The following is a 22,808-nucleotide window of genomic DNA, read 5'->3' on the forward strand; positions in this document are numbered from 1 at the left end:
AGATGTGCGATTTTGACTGTTGATACGAAATGTGTATTTATTTATTGGATGAATCCGTTACATCGCATTTATTTTATTTAATTTTTAACATATTAGCCACAGTGACATTACAGAGTACTCTAACGCGTCACACAATCATAACATCATAATAATAACCTTAATCATAATAATAACTTCCCGTTATATTGTGATGGAAAAATCATTGACATTTATAATTGATAAAATCCACAACCACTCAACCAGTTTATCACAGCTTATATGCAGTTTACTGGAATCTGACTCCGCCATATGGAGTCCTAATCATTTGAAGTACACGCTCATGTTAGAGAGAGTGCAAAGAAAATTTCTGCGCTATCTCTATATGAGAGAGTTTGGATGCTATCCCTACTTATTTTCCAGCAAGTTTGACATGGGCTCTTTGGGTTTTGACTCCTTAGCCTCACGTAGAAACAATCAACTTAGTAAGATTTTTCTGAAAATTCTAAGGGGTGAATATTTCCTGAAGTTCTGTGTAACCTTAAGCTTTGGGTACCTGGGAAACTGAGAGAATCTCGCTCCAGAACTCTATTTCTGCCAATTCGGACCAGAACTAATGTGCTTGATGACTCACCCCTTTCAAGAGCCATTCGATTACTTATCCTGATTTCTGGGAGCCTTGATGTTTTTACTGCATCATACAGTTCTGTCAGGCAGTTTAGCATAATGTGTATTATTTAGCTTAATGTGTATTTATGTTGGTGTATGTATGTATATGTATATTTATGTACATATGTATGTATGTGTATTTGTATATGCTTGTAAGTATTTGTGTGTATATGGATAATGTATATGTTTATATAATTGTCTTTGGCCAAGAAGGCACATTGGGCTTACCTGTTAGGCCTTCCTGGTATAAATTAAATAAAATATTAAACGGGTCAATTTCACCAGCAACCCGGTTGAGCGGATATATCGCTCTAGATATTGGAGACGTTGCCAACATATTTGTGCGAGCCACAGGAGGAGAAAACAAATCAAATCAGTATCATTACGACGTGTGTACTGTTTCAGGAGTGAGTTACATACATCTCACGTGATGCTGCAGATGACGCAACTCTCTGCTATCTCGAAAGATTAAATGTCTGTAGGTGCATTTCTGTGGTACGATTTTGAAAGATTCGATGTTATATGTATGTACATATTTTGGGCTAATTAATAAAGTTTTTTGTGCGAAAGTGCTGATTTATTGATGCGAATAAAATTAGCATCGAAAACGCCACGTGTTTATGTAATCGCTGCAGCGCGTTTTATTCGCGTCGGTTCGCGAGTCTTGTATGGAAATCGATGACACAAGAGGTTTCTCATTAATTTTTACAATTGTATTATTTGTATCTTCTTCATCGTTGCCGAATGCATGTCAAGGAGCTCGAATTAACACAACACGTGCGTAAGAGTCACACAAGCATATAAAATTGTATGCCTTCGATGACTAGTAGGTATTGCACTTTGACAATGGCTCTCTTAGTGTAGGGCTGCCATACTTTAGTGATTGAAATATGTAAGGGCTGCAAAATCGTCATCACGAATTTTAATTTTGAATACAAATAGGTGAATGCGACAAATTCCTGATTATTTAAGTGAAAAAATAAATGTTAAGGTATCGTTCCTGCCTTTGAATGTTTTTTAAATAAGCGATAGATTTAATTTAACAGCAAATATGTTTGTATACAGGTTTATTATAAAAATATGAACAGAGCAAATACTATTTTCCATTAACCGCTGCATCAGCTTTTTCTTTTCAGAAAGATCTTTCAGTAAACTTTAAACGGTCAAAAGTAATTTAAGATGGCAATGGATAGACTAAATGGTTTATGTGTATTTTTAATTGAGAGCAAGGCAAAACAACTTAGATTAAGATTTAAAATGATTGACGACTTTGCTTTCTTGGAAGAAAATACCTTTTCAAAATAAAAAAATACTTCACTCGTTATGTTCCTCCATTTGCATCGTATTAATAACGAATAAATACTTTTTTTTTATTTGTTCAGTTTTTCATTTTTTAGGAAAATTCATATGCATATAATGCTAAAATAATTGTATTTGCATTTTTTCAAACCGTAATGAAGCATTTTTTTTAGTTTGTTAATTAAAAAAAATACATATAACATTTTTTTTCTCTGAATTTATCATTATTTCTGTATCTTAAGAAAAATCTATTTAAATTAGCACTTTTATTTCAATATATATCAATTTTTCGACCCAAAATTTTTTACACTAAGAATTAAAAAAAATAGTAAGGGCATATAATCGAATCGTTTTTATCGAGCACCACTAACCCTCTGCACGCTACTGATAATAATAAATATTAAAAAAATAGTTCATTTTCATATATTTACACACATTTTCAAATTTTTTAACATATTAAGACCCCCCCTAGAAAATCAACAGTCCTGAAACTTGTCAAAATCCCCCCTCCCCCCTGGACAAGGCTTAAATAACGCCCCTTTTATAAACCGTAAATTTTTAGTATTAATAATACATATCTCGCGAGTTAATTGTAATTTTTTTTACTGGGCAAATCCCGGGGTTTTCTTCATTTCTATCAATTATTTCCCAAACGTCCCAGTCGGCATCTTAGTAACACGTCTCAAATACATATGTATGTGTACATATGTACTCCGCAAGCCTCCCACCGTCTTAATAAACGACACTTTCACCACAAATAGAACTTTTTTTCGAGCTTTCGTTCTATATTTAGTAATTTTTCGTATATACATATGTATATATGTACGTGTTGGATACGATGTGACGTCTCTTGTCAAAGCTGCTGTTGCGCCTTTACATTTTATTAACTTCGATTTTTCGCATTATCGCCGCTTTTTTTTCTTCTTTCCTTTTGAACCCCTAAACCCCACCCCCCTCTCGTCTCCCTTTACGTCATAGTCTACGTCAATTTTATCACCTGTCGCCTCGACACGTCACTTTCGAGGGTTCACCCGAAAGAGCTCGCCCGATTAGGGACTTAGGGGTTGAAAGCTCAACGCATTGCGTATTTAATAGGCGTTCATTATTTTTAATGTGTTCGTTGTGGTGCCGAGCTTTCGTGTCGTTTGTCACACTTTGGGCTTATGTGTTTAACCCCTTAACGCCTGCCGTTAATATCACACGCACAAAGTCACGTGTGAGCGTATACATACATACATACATACATACATACGTGCGTAGGTATGGGATTTTCTCGAAATAGTATGCGTATCTATGTATACACATACATAATATTTATTATGTGTGTCGTAAGAAATAATGCTCTCGCGTATTCATAAGAAAATTTTCTTTTTTTATACATATAACATATGTATGTATGTATATACTAACATATAATATGCGTTGTTCTAGTCTATATTATACTATGCATGTACATACATACGTACTCCTCTTCCTCTTGTGTAATCTGTGAAAAGGTAACGTCTAGTGTGGAGGATCATCGCGAAAATTTAATGAAACGCGTATGAAGCGGTCCCGTTTTAAATTGAGAGAATATTAGAGATTGGAAGCTTCTCAGTTGCAGGCTGTACATAGTAGGCTCATATGTACATACATATGTATGTATGTTTATTATTATATCATATATCATCGCCCGTATTTATACACCAATTGTACATCACCATCCGTACTAGTTTTGTATTTGTGTATGTCACAGTGAAATTATATTTCAAGTGAAAATATATTCCCACTGACGTTTCAATGTAATCATAACCTGTTACACTTTCAGGGTTGGTTTTATTAATTTAAGAATAGAGTGTTAGGGTTGGTATTATGTAAGGGTTAGGATAGGTTAGGTCAAGTAAGGGTTGGCCTTATTCATTTAAGATTGGGTTGTTAGGGTTAAATTTATAGAGTTAAACGTTGTAAATTCATTGTTTGATACATTGTCACTGCTTGAATTGGTTAAAATATATTTTCACTTGAAATATGCTTTCACTGTAACATATATACCAATTATAATTACAAGTACCTAATATATGTATGTATGTACATTGATTTGAACTATTTCTCTTTCATTTATTTAATACCAGAGTTTTTTACCCGGCTTCGCTCAATATTTGTAATATAAACAGCTTAAACATGGCGAAACTTATAGTAAATATTCATTTATTTTTTTATTAAATTTATTTGAATCGAAAAAAAATAAGATTCAATTATATTTATTTATTTAATTTATTATTTATAATAATAATAATAAAATGACCAGTGTGACCTGACAGGTTGCCTCAAAGCGTCTCACTAGTTTTCCAAAACAAAAGAAAGAATATAACAAAATAAAAACAATAAAAATTCCAATCATTCATCTCATTCAAATAGTCTCGTGTTGAATCTCAAGAACCTAACCAGCTCATCAACATGACAATTGAACAGGTCCAAATGCTCATCAATCACATTAAGGAACCGGATAGCCTTTACAAGTTATTGAAAGCGGATGAGTTATTGAAAGCAGACGAGTTAATGAAAGCAGACGCTTTCGCATGAATAGGTTGGAAAAGTAAATGATGACGCAAAGCTCTACCGCATTCAGGCGCCGAAAATTTAAATTCAAATAAAATCGAAAGGTTGTCGATTCTTCCGTTTAATACTCCAAAGAAATATTTGGAAATGGCAATAATTCTTCTCGAACATAGTGAGTCAAAGCCTAGCCTTGTAAAAAGGCAGTGGGAAATAAATAGGGGTAATATTTATATCGATAATATTAATATAATTAATATTAATATTTATATCGATATCGTCGTCATAGAAACCGATTTGTTTTCGATACTCCCAACAAACCTTACATACAAAGTCTCTTTGGAAATTATTAAAACGTATGTTTTTATGTATACATATATGTATGATCCATCTGTCAACTTTGTCGCATTATCTTTGATTGCATTGAATTTTCCTTGTAAAATAGCTGTAGAGCTTCCGTTTAAAGATGCGTATTTTTCGAGATCGAATCTCTTCCATTGATCTCGAGCGTCAAAATCTCCAATTCAAACACTAAAAATACACATCAATTATGTCCCCGTGCAAACAGTCAATGGTAATTTTCACTCCGACTGATCAAAAGGAAAAGCTCACTTTTCTTTCATGTATTTTTATTTCTTGAAACATCGTTCTTTTTTACGTGTACCTACGGTACAATGGAGGGGTGAACGGTCTCTGTGGATGGGAGTCGAGGAGTGGGTGGGCAGGGGAGGTCACTGGAGACCCCCATTGGTTATTTTTAACCATCGCCAACCCCCTCGTCTCGATTATTTCCGACGGGGACTCCGGTGGACGCTGACGCGTCGACACCTTAAGCCTGGTAATACGAAGATAGATACACATCCCATATATGTAGATGATAAAATCCCTCGATATGTAATATAAATTTTCGCAAGGTCTCCAATATCGCTTCGTGGTCTCGAAAGTCGGCTTTTTTTCTATTCATGAGAAAAAAAACGTGATCCCTTAAGTGGATCGCACGGTATAAACTTGCCATGGCGAGTTTTTAATTTTGTTCCTCGCTTATATGAAAAGTTTTATGGTGTTTTGAAAGGTTCTTTATACCGGTCCGTTTAGGTATGTATGCACATACGTACGTACATATGTATGTTGAGGTGTAAAGTCATAAATGATTTATGATGGGATCGTATGAGAGCATCGGTATTTGGACAGTGATGAAATCACTGGAACTCTCCGCGGAAAAGCGCTTTTCATTCGCGTCACGCTTCTGGGAAAATCGTTCACGTCTTGTGTCAATACATATACATACACCATTGTCACCACTCTTCGTGATTTTCTTCGAAAACGTGTTTTTATCTTTTTGAATTGTCTAAATATATTGTATTAAAGGGGGCGTTGCGTGTTTATTGTCATTTTTTTTTATTTCAATCAAAAGTTCGTTATAATATTGATACATTTTTCCAAAGATGTAGTTTTAAACATGAAATAAATATATCGTACATTATGTTGTACATATATAAAAATCTAATTCGATCTTTTCTTGCGTGTAAATACTTTTACGCAAGTAAATAGTTCATTTTAACTTGATAGATATTGATGTCTATGAAATTGATATTGAGCTTAAATGAATTCCAATTAACAGAAATAGAATTTTTTTACATAAGCATTCAAGAACAACTTTTTTTTTATCCAGAATACAAATTTATGAACAATTTTCGCTTAGATATACATATGTACATACATACATATGTATGTCAAATATTGTTTAGTCATTTTTTGCCTAAAGAAAATAAAACTTATCGGAATGTTACCAAAAGGGTTTTAAAAATTATTTTGGAAAAAAATATTCATTACATTGCTTATGTCAAAGAACTAATCTTATTGGTTAGTTCTTTTTTTTCAATATACTGGTTTTTCATAGTTTTCCACCGAAGGAAATTATCATTCCCCTTCTTATTTTCAAAAACATATGAACTAGTTTTGAATAAAAACAGATAATCTATCACCCTGTTGTGTTTTAAATCAACAATCAATATTAACCAGCAGCGTGGACTAGTGGTTATCATATTATGCTTTCGAGCTTTCGTGGTCACGATTTGATTCCCACTAGTGGCCAAACTTTGGTATGTGACTCCAGGTCGATCGTTTCCTTTCAGAGATTGCCAATTTTTCTGATTTTCATTTAAACGGTTCCTGTAAATTGGCGTCTCTTTTCCAATCTCCCTTGCAAATCTCAAGTTATTCAGCCTCTCGTCAATTTCCATAATAAAAATTTCTCCATTGATGTCAGTTTGGATGTTGTATGAATTCGCATTGTATAAAATGCTGGTATTCATTGTATTATTCAATTTTATCTGTATTAGTGCACTCTTCGCTTTGGAGTAATCTGTAAAGGCGAGTGTACATACATGTTCCATTGAAATGAACAATAAATAATAAAAACATTATAAAAATTTTTGAGAATAAAAAAATCAGAACCAGTTAATGAACATGTCACAAATGCTCAAATTTAAACCGAAATCAATTTTAAATATGTTTTCTTAATATATAAAAACATAAAAGGTTTGTGTTTTTATTTTTTATTCATTTATTTTTATTTTATTCTAAACAGACCATTGTGGCATAACAGGAATTCCTAAAGCATTATATATTCATCAAGCCACTAGTATTAGGAGTAACGTTCGATAAAAGAACGAGATGGGCACCTCACATTGAGGCAGCGAAATGCAAGGCGATGCGGGGTATATCCTCAATATATCCAATATTTAATCGCCATAGTTCTTTATCATCGCTAAATAAAATAAAATTATATCGCGCGCTCATATTACCATTATTAACCTATGCTTCACTTGTATGGAATAACGCCTCGAATACTAACCTTTCCAAGCTCCAAGTAATACAAAATAAATCCCTAAAAATAATTTATAATACACCCATATATACTAACTTGATAAAACTGCATGCCATATATAATATTCCGTTTGTTACAGACATTACTAACAAACTAACCAGTAGATTCTATGACAGAATCACTAATAACCATACTAACACACTTGTGAAAAGTCTCGGTGATTACAACAAAATGTCTATACCCTTCAGGTATAAACACAGATTACCTAAACACAATCAGCTTTAGGTCATCGACTTTAGAGAGTCTTTAATTAATATTATGTATTAGATGTATTATGAACATTTATAAGGATTGTTAATAGGTTTTTGAGCTCTTTTTCCTATTATGCTTTAGATTAACATTAGAATAATATAATACTGTGATTACTAACCAAATTAAATTAAATTGTAAAATAGAAAATTATCAGTAGATCAGTAGCTATTAAAATAGATATAAGATGTATCGTTAACATAATTTCGTAATAATAAAAAGCATTTAAAAATCAAAAAAAAAATCAAAATCAAGCCACTAGTATATAAAAAAAGCATTTATTCACTACTTTAATGGTTAATCATCTATACCTATACATATATCTACGCTACAAATTAACTTTCATGATAGATACATACCCATAGCCTTTGAATCTTGGAACTTTTCTGCCGCAACTTCACTCACATTACACATTTCAACCGACCCAAATCCGTCAAACGCCGTGCAAAAGTTCAATCTTCAGTTTGAACGGTTAACACCAGATAAACTCTTGTGACCTCATGAAGCGATTGAACCGGCGAACCATAAAAACCTACATACATATACCATGCGCTCGGAGCACACCGTAAAACCTATCGATTCATACACCCACATAGACTCCTCCGCAGATAGCAAAAGGCGACTGCGAAAGACGCGATTATTATTGCAGTCGGTCAATTCTCGCATCTCGAAATACAAACTTTTTTTGTTGTTGTTGTCTCCCGATGCGATTAATTAAACGTCAACGGTGGCTGTCGAAGTCGCCCTTGACGTGGAGCCGTCGTCGGTGATTTGCGACGTCCCCGTGGTCCACCCGGACCCCACTCTCCCCTTGTCGTCATTGTTTAGTGGCACGTGAGGCTGGCCTCTTCCCCCGTAACTCGTTTTATTACACCCTCTGGCGTGTCTCTCATCGAAGGATTCTCGCGCTAGAAAGCAATGCCCACCTCGGGTCGTAAAATGTTTAAAGTTATCCTCGACGTGTACCCATGTATGAGTGTTTGCGTATATACATATGTATGTGCATACATACATATGTATCTATGTATGTATGTAATCGCACCGCAGAAATCCTGTGGGATGCTGTCGAATGATGCGAACTGTGGGCCGCGGAGTACAGTTGAAGATGTGTTGAAGTATCGGGTGTATAGTTTGATTTTTGCTTTATCTATGTATGTATGTACGTGATTCGAACTTGAGATTTTGACTGATTCGAACTCAGAATCGATCACTGATCCGGTTTCATGATCTAGACAAAAGGTGTGTGTGCTAGTTTGTGTGTCTGTGTGTCAGTATATTTTGGGGATTTTTTGAACACCGTTAGTCCTATTAAACTGAAACTTAATATCCGTTACTAAAATATAATTAATTAAATTAATTAAAATATAAATACGATGTAATTTTTTTCAAAATTTTAAGTTGTCCGGAAATGGTACCTCTCCGTACATGTACGTATGTATGTAGGTATCCTCTTTTTTTGTTGTTTTGGATTAAATTATCTCCCAAACCGCTCAGACGCTCAACAGATCAGACTGAATTTTTTTGCATGCATTATAAATTGTAAATTTAATACATTAATTTTTTTTTTTTTATATTTTTACCTCAACCGGAAGTAGTACTTTTACTAGGTTTTTTATGTTCTTCTCAGAAACATTTGAGTATATTGAACTAAAATTTCATATCTAGAAGCTTAAGCCTGTCACCAAGTATATAAAATTGGGTGAACACCCGTCGACCGGAAGTGGTATTTTACTCTTGTTCGACTTTTCTTCCACTATTTTTTTTCGACCCATAAAAGACGTGTGCTCTTCCCGCGAAAATTCAAGTATTTTTTTTTTAAATGCTTTTATTATTACGAAATTATGTTCACAATACATCTTATATCTATTCTAATAGCTACTGATCTACTTATCATTTTCTATTTCACAATTTGTATTCAATGTTGTTGGTAATCATAGTATTATATTATTCTAATGTTAATGTACAGAATAATAGGAAAAAGAGCTCAAAAACCTATTTACAATTCTTATAAATGCTCATAATAAATCTAAGACATAATATTAATTAAAGTCTCTCTAAAGTCGACGACCTAAAGCAGATTGTGTTTAGGTAATCTGTGTGTTATACCTGAAGGGTATAGACATTTTGTTGTAATCACCGAGACTCTTCACAAGTGTATTAGTATGGTTATTAGTAATTCTGTCATTGAATCTACTGGTTAGTTTGTTAGTAATGTCTAAAAATTCAAGTATAATTCTTACGGGACGTATCCTTCACCTTACTATGATTTCAAAATTGTCCAAACTTCTAAAATAAATAAAAGTTTGCTCATAGATAAAAGTGTATGATATGTACATATATGTACTACGTAATTTTGTTTCAATTAGGTAGTTTCCAAAATCGTTATCCAGAGTATGAATTGTCCTCAAATATTATTATATATATATGTAGGTAAACGTGAGTTTTTTTTGTAGGTATGTTATTTTTGTTAAGATTGATTTGCCAAACAGAATGACATCAGAAGCTTAATTTTGGATCGAAACACATGTATATGTACATACATTTGTAGTTTGGGAAACGCTGTCGCGGAAAATTCACATCCGTTGTCACATACACATCATCCGAGTACGTACATATGTATTATAATAGACCATTAGAGTCGAGGTCTTAGCTTAACTTAACCCCTTTCCAGTCAAAGTCGGCGTGTATTTTCCGCGACAATCAATCTGCGTTGGTCCGCAGAACTTTTTGAACGAGCATCTGCGAGGAAAAGTCGTCCGTCAGCTTTTCCCGAGCTCAGGACCGAGTCTAAATTCGGTGGCTGCGACGATGGCACTCGTGGGACGACCGCTTCTCCACTAATTAACCCAAAATGTACCCCCCAAGTGTGATCAAACGCGATGTGATCCAACTCGGAATAATCTGTGTGTATGTATGTACATATGTATGTATGTGGAATTTTCGATATTGTGTTCTGAATTGATTTATTAAGAGGTTATATACATTTAATTGGGACGTTTTGTTCTCAATGCGTATTCCTTATCTAAGCCCGGTGAAGACTTCGTATGTTGTTTTCCTTATGTGTTTGTATGTATGTATGTATGTATTTTGCGGTCGTGCTGTGCTCTGTTTTTATTATATCTATAACAATTCTATGAGGACGTAAAAATTTGATTAAACCGGAAGTGGAAGCTTTCAATTGCTTGCGATACGCTTTTTTTATTTCTTAAGAGGACAAAAGTTCAAAGACAAGGACGTCGTCGTATTGATTTAATATTGAGAGCGAAATAATTCGGCGAAAATTATTTATCACGCGAAATTGCGCCATTATGCGTATTTTGAAAAGGAAATATTGACGCAATAATTTACAGTTTTTTTTTTCATTCACATCGTCCTCTTCTCGTTCAGTTAATTTCCTGCCCGTTTCTCGGATACATTTAAACAGACAACAACTTATTTTCTTTAATTTTGTCTTTTGAGTATCGGTAAATCGTAGCGGAAAGCCTCTATTTCTTTCGCCCGTTTTATTTATTTATTTGTGTTGTTTTTTTTTTTTTTTCTTCGTACAACATCTCTAGGAATACGTAATGTCGCGCAGATAGATCACCGAAAGCGCTAAAGTGCCCATTTCCCCGGTACATTATAATGTATTTCGTATTAATCACGGCCGTGTGGAAAAACTTGTTTTCATTTGCGTAATTTATATGACAATTTCTCGAGCGAGTTGTTTCCTTTTAATACATAAAACTCAGGGCCGGAACAGCATCTCGGATGGCAGATTTTTCTCCGCGGTGATGACTCATTTGTTCTCGGGAGTTACGACTACATAAATTATTATTTATGTATGTATTATATATCTCGTCTCGCCGGTGACTATCTCGTTACTCTCGACATTACGTAAATCAATCGCCGACGACGAAAACCTCCTTTGCAGATCGTCGTATATCAATCAAAAGCGTTCCCCCAGCTTCCCTCGGAGAGTTTAAAGTGTCACTGTTGTTTATTATTCCCCGATGATTTGTAAGAAGCGAGACGGTTTATTGGAACGGTCGTAATGACATTCCTAGCGGGACAATCCGAATCGACTATTAAGTATGAGGAAAATTTATGTAATGTAAATTTAATGTATGTATACACTTATGAGCGTAAGAGGAAAATTAATATGACGTCTTAGAAAATGAGGAAATACTAGTCGTTGTCGTATGATTGAACCGATATCTATGACGTGAACTGTCGATTTTTTGCTTTATTTTAAAGTAGTGGTTTTTCCCGGTTTTGCTCGGTGTTTGTATGTAATATAAACCGCTTAAACATGGCTAATCTAATAGTGTACGTTTCATTCAATTTATTTGAATAGTTTTATTTTATTTAAATTTATTTGTTTTTTTATTAAATTTAACAGCACCCAAGCCTTACTTACATATGTACATACAAAGTCTCTTTCGAAATTATATTTAGATGAAATTATTATTATTATTAATTAGAAATTAATTCGGTTCGTCTCTGAGACTTTTCCGGCTTGTTTTGTTTGGAAATTTAAAGAAATTAAAAAGACTTCCGGCTTTGACGGTTTCCACCGCAGGTATTCGCCGTCGGATTATCGCAATCTGAAATCAAACGTTTCGATGGATGAAAAATGATATCGACGTGTTTTTGATAATTTCATCGAAAACAGGGTGGTTCGTTTGTTGTTTGTTCGCGTAAAAATGAGTCAGATTAAATATTTTGATCTTATTCTTGTAATGGATTCGGTCCGTTTTCATGATGAATACAATTTCATCTAGGGACGGAGTTTTAAATGTATCCGTTTCATTTCTATAATATAAAACAGCGATATGAAAGTTGACATTTTCATTACAGTATAATGTTTTAATGTTTTCATACTATTATATAAAAATGTATTGTATTAAATAGCTATGAACTTGTGAATTTGAAAATTGATATTATTTGATACAATATGGAAAAAATTCGTGCCTGTAAGAAATCTTATAATTGAATTCATCTAGTATATGTATATGTATATTAAAGAATATCAGTATGTATGGTTGTCGTCTAAAATGGAACGTAACAGATGTAATATTAGACCAACTCTTTTTTTTTACTATATTCAAAATTATCCTCGCAAGTAAGAAAAATGATAAAAACGTCTCACGGGACGAAAAAGATGGGCCATTATTCAAAAATAATTTATTATTCGCTCTGTGGAGAGCTGTATTATTATTTTTTACCTCGCCTGTAAATAAAATAAGTTGTTTTATGTATTTGAATTGTGCCTTTTTATTTAAATCTAATTCGAGATTATACAAATGTTGGATTTCTTATATTCCGATCGACCTTACTTTACTTTACGTAATAATTTTAAAAAATTACAATTTTACTTAATAATGTATTTTTGCGACGAGAGTGACTCACTAATACCCAAAAAAATGCAACTATTAATAAAATTAATAAAAAATTATACGTTTGTCTTTTCCTCGTTCTAAGGACAAATCGAGGAGAGGCCGATATTTGACAAATCCGTTTCAACAAATGCGTACATTTATTACATATGTAGTTTCATGTACATATGTACTCATAAATGAAAAGTAAAAAGCTTTATAGAAAAATAATAATATGTAATAATAATATAATGACAAACTGTGATGAAAACCAACTACGTAGAATTCTTTATCTTACACAAATAGGAACAAAATGAAGAAAAATTCAGTTTGGCATTTTTTTTAAAACGTAGTTGAACTCGGAGTCGGATTGTGAGAAAATATTGGAGTCGGAATGGAAATCGGACTGAAGTAAAAGTCGCACTGTTACGACATGTTGGAAGCGGAATCAGAGTCGGGCTGTGGGAAAATGCTCCAGTTGGAGATTTGGAATCTGATTATGGGAAAATGTTCGGAGTCGGATTGTGGGAAAATGCCGGAGTTTGGAGATTTGAAATTGGATTGTGGAAAAATTTTGCGAGTCATATTATGGGAATAGTTGATGTCGATATAGTTTTAGAATCGAAGTCGGACTATGAATAAATGCTAGAATCGGATTCTGGGAAAATGTTAAGAGTTGGTGAGTTGGGATCAGATTGTGGGAAAATGTATAAGTTGGAGTCGGAATTCGATTGTGGGAATATATCGGAGTCGCAGAAAAATTGTGGGAAAATGTTGCAGTATCGTTGTATTTTATTATTATTATTATTATTACTAACCTCTTCTTACTTCACTTTCGATTTTTTCGTCTGACGAAATGTGGGTTCTTATCCGATCGTTTCAAACTTTGCCATTTTGCTCGGTTTGGTTATCAATATACATACATATGTGGAAATCAAGTCTGCCATTACGATGGTGAAAAATAGTCGTAATAGACACGTTTGAAAATACTCCATCATCTTTCTCGGTGATGTCAATTGTCTACATTGCCGGATTTTATCCACACTATTCCGATCACCTTTTATCCCTTTTCGCCACCCTCTCGCTATGTCAAATTTTAATTGTTTATTTCAATGACTGATAAGAATCGAAATGTGGATTTTGCCCAATGTGAAGTCGATCAATATATCCATTTTATGGGTCTATCTCACCAAACGACAAAAGATCGAAATAGCAAATATCGGAAGGCAAAAATCGAAAATCGAAAGATCAATAAAAAAAGGGTACATGGTAAACGGTACTATGTACATATATACATATAATATTGTTGCGTAGGGGTGGGTGGAGGATCCAAGTAAAAGGCCAAAGTCGTGTCACAGCATTTATTGGTGATTAAGGAGATACATGCACGCACTGGCAGTGCTCCGTTCCGAATGTCTTGATATCGCCTAAGTACCCCCTTATAACGGATAGGTCTCTCAGGGCATCTTCCGGACGTCCGGTTCGTTTACCAATTGTTATGGCACGTACTCGGATATGTATTCACACGACACTCAGTCCCACGGTATCGGTCACTTCTGAGAAAGGACCAATAGCGGCCAATTCGGTGGCCATTGTTTAGCTTATATGCACTTAGTCTAGAGATAATCCTTGAAACCAATTATAACGGCCACACAGTCTCTGGGATGCTACTCGGTCTAATCTGATTGCACCTACTCGGCGGTGTACGTAACAATATATGTATATCAGTGGCATTTGGTGAAATTATCTCTTTTTGTCATACAGCCTTGTTTAATGTGCGCGCGCAGGATAAGGGAGGAAAAGCTTGTTCCTCTTGTTCCTGTTGTATCCTGCTCGCGCGAATTAAGTGAGGATGTACGACGGGGGGAGAGAGAGTTTTACCGCACGCCACTGATATATGTATATACTAACCGTTTTTCATATGTATGCATGGTAAACGAACATTTTCGATTTTTACATACCTCCTTTGCATTTCACATGGCTTTCGTGTTATTGGTCATTTTTTATATCTCTTATCTCTTATCCGATCGTTTTCATACTTTGCCATATTGCTCATTTTGGTCATCAATATACGTTAATGTGTCGTCTGCCATTACGTCGGAGATAAAATATCGTATACAACGCTTTTTAAAAACGGGGCACGTAGACCCTCCTGACGTTTAACAAGCGTTCGTTCCGTGTCTTCCAACTTTTTCGCCTTGATATGGCCATATCAGATTTTAATTGTTTAAACGCCTATAATTCACTCTATACTTTATAAAATTTTTTACATACCTCCTTTACGTTTCACACGGCTTTCGTGTCAGTGGTCATTTTTATCTCTTATCCGATCGTTTTCATACTTTGCCATATTGCTCATTTTGGTCATCAATATACGTAAATGTATCGTCTGCCATTACGTTGGAGATAAAATATCGTATACAATGCGTAACAAATATCCAGAATCTCGGATACGGTGACGTTTATGACTATCTAACGTTAATCTATCTTCAACCTTTTCGCCTTGATATGCTATTTCAGATTTTAATTGTTTAAACGCCTATAATTCACTCTATATTTTATAAAATTTGCTCTATAGGTTCTCGTTATCTCTAATATTTAAATATTTATAGTTTTAACTCTCATGTGTATATGTACATATATAAATTTCAAATTTGGCGTGTAGCTTCTTGTAAGGTAATACACGATATATATTGATTTTTGGCCAAATATGTCAAATCTGACATTTTACGGCTAAAAGTATATCTCTTCACGGAGTTTTATCTGCGAGATAAGTATTCAATAAGAAGTTATGTTGTATCTAATTGTTAATATGATTTTTATTATTTAGAGTGTTGTGCTCGATGAAATATCATCGCATGGGTTTATGAGGGCTGTACACCCGAAACCTTAATTCTGTTGCCGTTCCTTTCTTCAATATATATATTGAGTGAATGTATACATATATTGAGTGAATGTATACATATATTGAGTGAATGCGACAGTATATATCAATATATATATATTGAGTGAATGCGACAGTTGCGCTTCGACCAGATAATACGTATTTTAAATCGACAAAATCGAGGTTTATGACGGTACGTAAGGCTCCCATAATCTATCTTCAACTTTTTCGCCTTGATATGCTATTTCAGATTTTAATTGTTTAAACGCCTATAATTCACTCTATATTTTATAAAATTTGCTCTATAGGTTCTCGTTATCTCTAATATTTAAATATTTATAGTTTTAACTCTCATATGTATATGTATATAAATTTCAAATTTGGCGTGTAGCTTCTTGTAAGGTAATACACGACATATATATATTGATTTTTGGCCAAATATGTCAGATCTGACATTTTTTAACATTCGGTGCGGTGACGGTTACCCGCGTTTGATAGATTCGGACGACTTTCGTCACCCGCAAAGTTCAAAACAAGACAAAGTTGTCGCGAACGTTTGGCACGAGAGGAGACGGAGCGGAGCAGGACCGACCGACGACACTATCTACCGCCGTCTGGCAAAGTTGACCGGCGACAGGAGCCGACATTTGGCGAGAGAGACAGAACGGAACCGAACGGTGCCGAATGAGACCGAACGAGACCGAGTCGCGACAGTCGGAGTCGGAGTCGGCGGCCGCGTGCGCCGACACCGAGCATCAGTCGCTCGCCGATCGCACGACGCGCTGGTCGCGGCAACCGGGCAGCTCGCGCATGCCAAACTCGACACAAAGTGCGAACGAAACTCGCGCAAAGTGCACAGTGTCCCACAGTGCTCTCGTGTCTTGGATCCTTTCGTTCCGTGCCGCCCCCCGCCCCCCCCTCCCGTTCCGTTCTTTCTCGCGGGTCCTGTAGGTGAACCCGGCGGATGGTGGCTGCCAGCGATAAAAGTGGCTATGGCTATGGTCGGCTAACAACAGTGGCGGTTGTGACTGTTCAGAGCCGGAGTGATGTTCGCTCCTCGCAAGTGCGACACCTCCGCGAGGAAGAAGAAGCCGCTCAATAACGCGCCCTGGCACTACTTGATGAATTGCCCACTGATAAGGAAATGCTTCGGTACATGCTTCACTTCACTTCACTTCACTTCACTTCCACCACACGCTCACTCACTCACTCTCTCTCTCTCACTTGCTCATTGTGAGTGTGGGTGTGTCTGTGTGTGTGTGTGTGTGTGTTTGTATGCGTTGGCAAGATTCTCCCTCCCCATCTCTCTCTCTCTCTGACAGATGTGTGTGTGTAAATTCTTTGGAAAACTTCATAAACTCTGATTTTATGTTGGTTTTTGGTTTTGTAAGGTGTTTTCATCTCGCGAAGGTGTAGAATGCACTCGTGCTAGGGTTTCCAACACAGGTTATCCGGTGAAATTTCAGTTGCAACATATGACGGGCTGAAAACCAGACTGGTACAAGTGACATTTTTAAGGGTTTGGTGCATCCGCTCTAAAATCGCCAGATTAACAGAACGGCAGCTTTAAACGTAATTCTCGTTTTCTCGAATGATAGATTGCACATCGGATGACGAGTAACCTTTCGATGTGCACAAATGCAATTATTAAAATTGAGTTGGATCTTTCTGGCGAGTTTAATAAGGCAAGAACTTATCGAATCTTGCCTTATTAAACTCGCCTGAAAGATCCAACTCAATTTTAATAATTGCATCTGTGCACATCGAAAGGTTACCCGTCATCTGATGTGCAATATATCATTCGAGAAGATGAGAATTGCATTTAAAGCAGCCGTCCGTTAATCTGTCGTTCAATAGTTATGTCTGGCGATTTTAGAGCGGATGCACCGCATCCCATTTCTAAAAATAAAAATCTGGTTTAAGTGCTAAAATAATAGTTATACGTAATAAGGGTTATACGTGTTTATCACGATTATATTTCACCGTCAACTTTGAAATCTCTATCGGCGGCCAAACCTAGTAAAATGGCAAAGTTTCAAAGCGATCAGAAGAGTATAGGAAGTTTGTCAGACTAACTGACGAAGTGAAATTATAAAAACCTTGTAATAATAAAATAGTAGGAGTGGTAAATAATTATTTATATTTAGGTCAAATAATAGACATGTCCGGTAGTAAAGAAGAATAAATAAAGAGACGTGTGAAATTAGGATGAATTACATTTGGACGAATGAATGCTGTTTTTAAATCAAAAATGCCACTTTGCCTGAAGAAAAAGATGTGCGATCAATACGTTTTGCTAGTGATGACGTATGGATGTGAAACTTGGACATTGAACGCCAATATGCTACACAATGCACTCAAAGAAGTGTGGAACGCTGTATGCTTGGCATAACGAGGTAACGAAATACGTGGCTGGGAAGTATGGCAGGGGTAGTAGATATATGTTGTGAAGAAATTGAAATGGCAATTGGTGGGCCACGTGGCTAAAAGAATGGACAAAAGGAGCGCAATAATAGTTAGGGGAAGATGGGTAGATGAAATTAGAAAATTAGATAAGAGTTGCGCAAAACATATTTGTGAATGAAAATATTCGGCATTGATTGTCAATGTATTTTTTACAAGTGAACGTCTACTTTCGATTGCAAATGACTTTTAAATATGTACAAGTAAGAAACGTGATGATGGACGATTCTTTGAACGCATTGTGTTTTACTTCTACATATTTGGATATATAATATTATCAAATGTCTGTAGTGGGAAATGCGAAATATAATATGTGATTTTATTCTTTGTTCTACGCCATTTTTTTTATTTTGAGGGGAGAAAATATGCTTCTTTTGTCGATGCCAGTCGTAAAATAAAATACTCCTTCGTAAGATGAAAACTCTGTTGTTTGATTTATTTTCTGAAAGGGATCCTTTTTAATGTGTCGAAGTTTGTTTTAAGTTTTGAATGATTGGTGGGTGATTAGCGTTATTTATATTTTGAGCATTTCATGAAATTCAATACAAAAGGTTTTGTTTACATGAAAACTTTGGAAAGCATGATTTTGTTCATTGATGTTTTGAAATATATAGCACATCGTTTGTAAGTAATGTTGTGTATATAAATATGTATATATACATATTTAAGTTAATATTGTATGTAATTTAATTTTCGAATTTAAATTCTGAGCTTATATTGAATTTACAAATGTACTATAATTATAAATCAACGATAGGTCTCGATTAGTTCTGTTTGGATTATGTTTCATCGTGGTCCTTAAGTTATTTTGATTTGGCTGCTTTAGTGTAGTGTCTTGCTATTATTATTAGGATTCATATGTAGATAGACATCAGATTTAAACAAATGTATATGTGGTTAGTTGGCAGATGAAATAGCGTAATCCAATATATATGATTTTAACCGTTGAAATGCCTAAACGTTGTTTTGAATCTGGCCAAGAGTTCAACGAACCGCTTGAACGTGATATGCTATCGTAACTCGTGTCGATTTTGCTTAATGATATAACTTGTATTTTTCCTATACATGGTGTTTTACACTCGAGAAGTCGTAAATTTATCATGTATGTCGGTTCGTAAAATTAAAACGTTGCAAAAATTTTCGCGTGTTATTTTCAACAACATTATCAAAATAATGTGCGTGCCGATTAAACACAATCGCATAGGAAAAACCGCATTCTTTTATCCAAACGTCCAATCGAGGAAAATTCGCATTAATTCCACTCGGTCGATTTTTTATCTTGAATTTATGGAAAATAAAATTATCGTTATTTTATCCGAGGATTAATCGCGATCAATTTCAATTTCGCGACAGTTTAAATCAATTAGTAAATGAAAAAAATTGCGATATCGATAGCCTTTTTGTCGAAACGGCGCCACGGAATAACTGTCTCTTAAAATCAGTCATCTTGTCGGTTCAGCAGCTGCGGCAAACCTTTTTTCGATATCGCGTTATTTTCATTGTAATAAATGGAGATCGTTAAATGCGACCGTTCGCCGGACGTACGGGACTTTTTATTTTAACTTTACCGCTATCGGGAATTAATTGAACCCTTTTCGCGTTCGTTTGTGTGTTGGTTTTTTTTTTTTTTGGGGATTTTTAAGTACACCACTGGTTCTGAATTTATTGTCAATGCAATAATGGCGTAACTAGCGCACACAAGGGGCCTTTGAAGGGGCTCGATAAACGCAAAAGTTAAGTCAACAACTCACCAGACGGACTAAATTCAGGCTTTCAAAGCCTGAAACTATTTTCATGCGTCGTTCAATATTTTGCGAATGTTTAATTTTTGATTTTTATTAAAAAAAAAAAATTACGAAATTGTTGAAAATGTTAGATTGAATTTATTTTTTTCACTTTTTTACAATGAAATGTTTGGTTCGACTTGTAAATGCGAAATCATAGACTTTATCGCATTTCGGTAGTCTTTGTACATACTAAGCAAATTCTAAATCTCGATTCTTATTGGTCGAAAATATACGCGATCAAAACATACATAAGTTGTCTAATAGGAGTCGTATATTTGTCTCTCTGCTTTAAACAGTCGTGAAATGTAGTATGTATGTATAGCAGCACCCGTATTACAATTCCGTTGAACTGTTATAAGCTGGAATTGAAAACTTTTTTGCGTTTTTCTAGTAATGATAAATAAAGTTTGATGGATTTTTTAACTGTGTTTAACCACTTTATCGCCATAAAAGCACCGGTGCGCGCTCCTTCGTATTTAAGGCTATGAAATTAATATTGGTTTCTTCACAGTGACGGTCAATATTTTTCGTTAGTTTGTGATATATTCAAGAGATTGTGTCAAGGGTTGGCACTAAACACATACATATAATAAAATAATCGAATCGGTTTCTACAAACGCGTGGAGATTAAGTGGTTCAAAATAGTAACTATTGAATGGGATTTTTGTAGATAACTTTGTTGAATAGATTAGGTTGATATCCGTGATTAAATTAAATTCAAGATTAACGTGTACAGTTCGCTTTAATATGACCTGAAAATAGACTATTTTAAGTTAAGAAGATGTCCATAGTTGAATTTGTAAATGTAATCTGTATTGCAATTATGTTAAACTTTTCGCTTTTTTATTTTAAATTTGATGGATTTTGTAACTATAATTAAAAATGATAAAAATGGCTATATTTGAATGGGTTTTTTGCAGATTTATTTGTTGGATTAGATTAGGTTGATATCCGTATATCGATTAATTTCAAGATTAACGTATACAGTTCGCGGTAAAATGACCAGAATCGAATTTGTGTTTGTGTGCTAATTTTAATTGCGGATTTGTCTCTTTTATTTCTGATTGGAATGTGTGTTAAAAAAAAGGAATATGATCTGTACTGGAAAATAATTATGTTTATTTATTACAATACATTCTGATACGGTTCTTGTTGGAATCTGAATAGATAATAACGTGTGTTTAAATTGCGTTGTCGGAGAGGAGAGTCTTGCTGTGTATACTTTTTATGCTGTTTTTGTTATTCACTGATAACTGTCGCATTTGCTTATTATAAACGCTTTTATCAATGCTCAAAATTCCAGTTATCTCCAACAAGCAAATCCAATTACAACGCATTTAATTTTTTTTTAATGGAATTTTTTCTAAACAATTGCGATAGTTATCAGTACTATGTACATGTGTTTTGTTTTTTTTCTTTCTATTTTTAGTAAAATTCTGTGTGATTCGAGTTCGAATCCGATCCGTTGGCCGAATGTCATCACAACTACCGTTTAAAAAACATTTTTTTATATATGTAATGTGTTCAAATCGGTTCCTCGAAACTCGCACAATACACGCTTCTTATTCTTATGTCGATCGCAATACTTTCGCCGTATTTGTTGACCTGTGATAAAACTCGGTCATCGAATCGTTTATAACGACCCTAAATTGGCCATTTATAATAGACATTCGCACGTTTCTACATTTCCGTAACTTTTTAGATAAAAATAAAAAAAAGATCGGAGTTGAAAACTTCGAAACATATGTCACTCTTGACGACGTCGTTGCAAGTGGGAAATGGTTGTCTGTTTTTTTTATTTTTTAGAATTTGCACGTAGCATTTGTATACATAAATCATTTTTAAGTGTTCGGTTGACGACCACTATTCTCTCCGGTCGTTGCGGCGAACGGTGCTCTCTTTGTATTGTAGTTATTGATCATTGACTCAATCATTGAGTCTACGCGTGTGTGTTTTGTTCGTGGTTTCAAAGGACAGAAACCGAATTCAGTTGTTTGAATTCGCCGTAAAAATTATACGTGCATGATTTTTTCAGCCGTGCGTAACCTTTTTTTGTAATTTTGTGGGTGTGTGTGTGTGTGTGTGTGTAGACGACGTCATGTGTTGGCATTGCGTCAATTTTGCGTCACGAAACACACTTACCCGTTCCATTTTCCTCGTATTTAGATCGGATCCGAATTAGACAGGGTTTTTCAACTTTGTATGTGTCTGTAAAAGTGAGTTGTTTCGGTGCAAATTCGATTTTTTTTTTGCTCATTTACATATGCTATTGCTTGTTTTATTGATATCAACAAAAGATTTGTTATTTTTTTTTATCAAGGCTCTTGTTATTTATTTATTTTTAATTTATACCAGGAAGGCCTAGCAGGTATCCCCAATACGCTTTCCTGGCCAGAAACATTGTATATTTGATACAAGTATAATTAGTATTATACAAAGTAAATACACAAAGACATTTATGGTGAAATTTGTAAATGTGCAGCATTTTATGTAATTCAGTGACATTCGAGATTGCTGAAAACTCGAGATTTGCTAGAAAATGGGTAAGGTTGCACATTTTTTGAAACCATTTCAATGAAAATCAGATAAATTGGCAAATTATGATAGGAAACAAAACGCCTGGAGTAAAATCCAAGGTCTGGCCAGCAGAAACCAGTGAGATTTGAACCCGCGACTACTTTGTTCAAAGAATTATACGC

At 34.7% G+C, this 22,808-nt stretch overlaps 1 protein-coding gene across 6 annotated transcripts in view; it reads left to right on the top strand.

Annotated features, from left to right (window-relative positions):
• LOC143909794 (dual 3',5'-cyclic-AMP and -GMP phosphodiesterase 11-like) overlaps positions 1 to 22,808 on the top strand; it is a 351,948-nt gene that overhangs the window by 161,214 nt on the left and 167,926 nt on the right. For 2 of the 6 annotated variants that reach the window (XM_077427975.1, XM_077427972.1), the window contains exon 1: positions 16,617 to 17,011. The exons of 1 other annotated variant lie outside the window; for it this stretch is intronic. Coding sequence is in view for 3 of the 5 variants with exons in the window: in XM_077427972.1 (XP_077284098.1) it covers positions 16,906 to 17,011 (106 nt within the window). In the remaining 2 variants the exon portion in view is untranslated. Of the gene's footprint in view, positions 1 to 16,561; positions 17,012 to 22,808 lie in introns of those variants that run through there. 3 more of the 6 variants (XM_077427970.1, XM_077427971.1, XM_077427974.1) reach the window with 3 other exon arrangements.

The sequence above is a fragment of the Arctopsyche grandis genome, chromosome 3, assembly GCF_051622035.1.
Source record: "Arctopsyche grandis isolate Sample6627 chromosome 3, ASM5162203v2, whole genome shotgun sequence".
Lineage (NCBI taxonomy): Eukaryota > Metazoa > Arthropoda > Insecta > Trichoptera > Hydropsychidae > Arctopsyche > Arctopsyche grandis.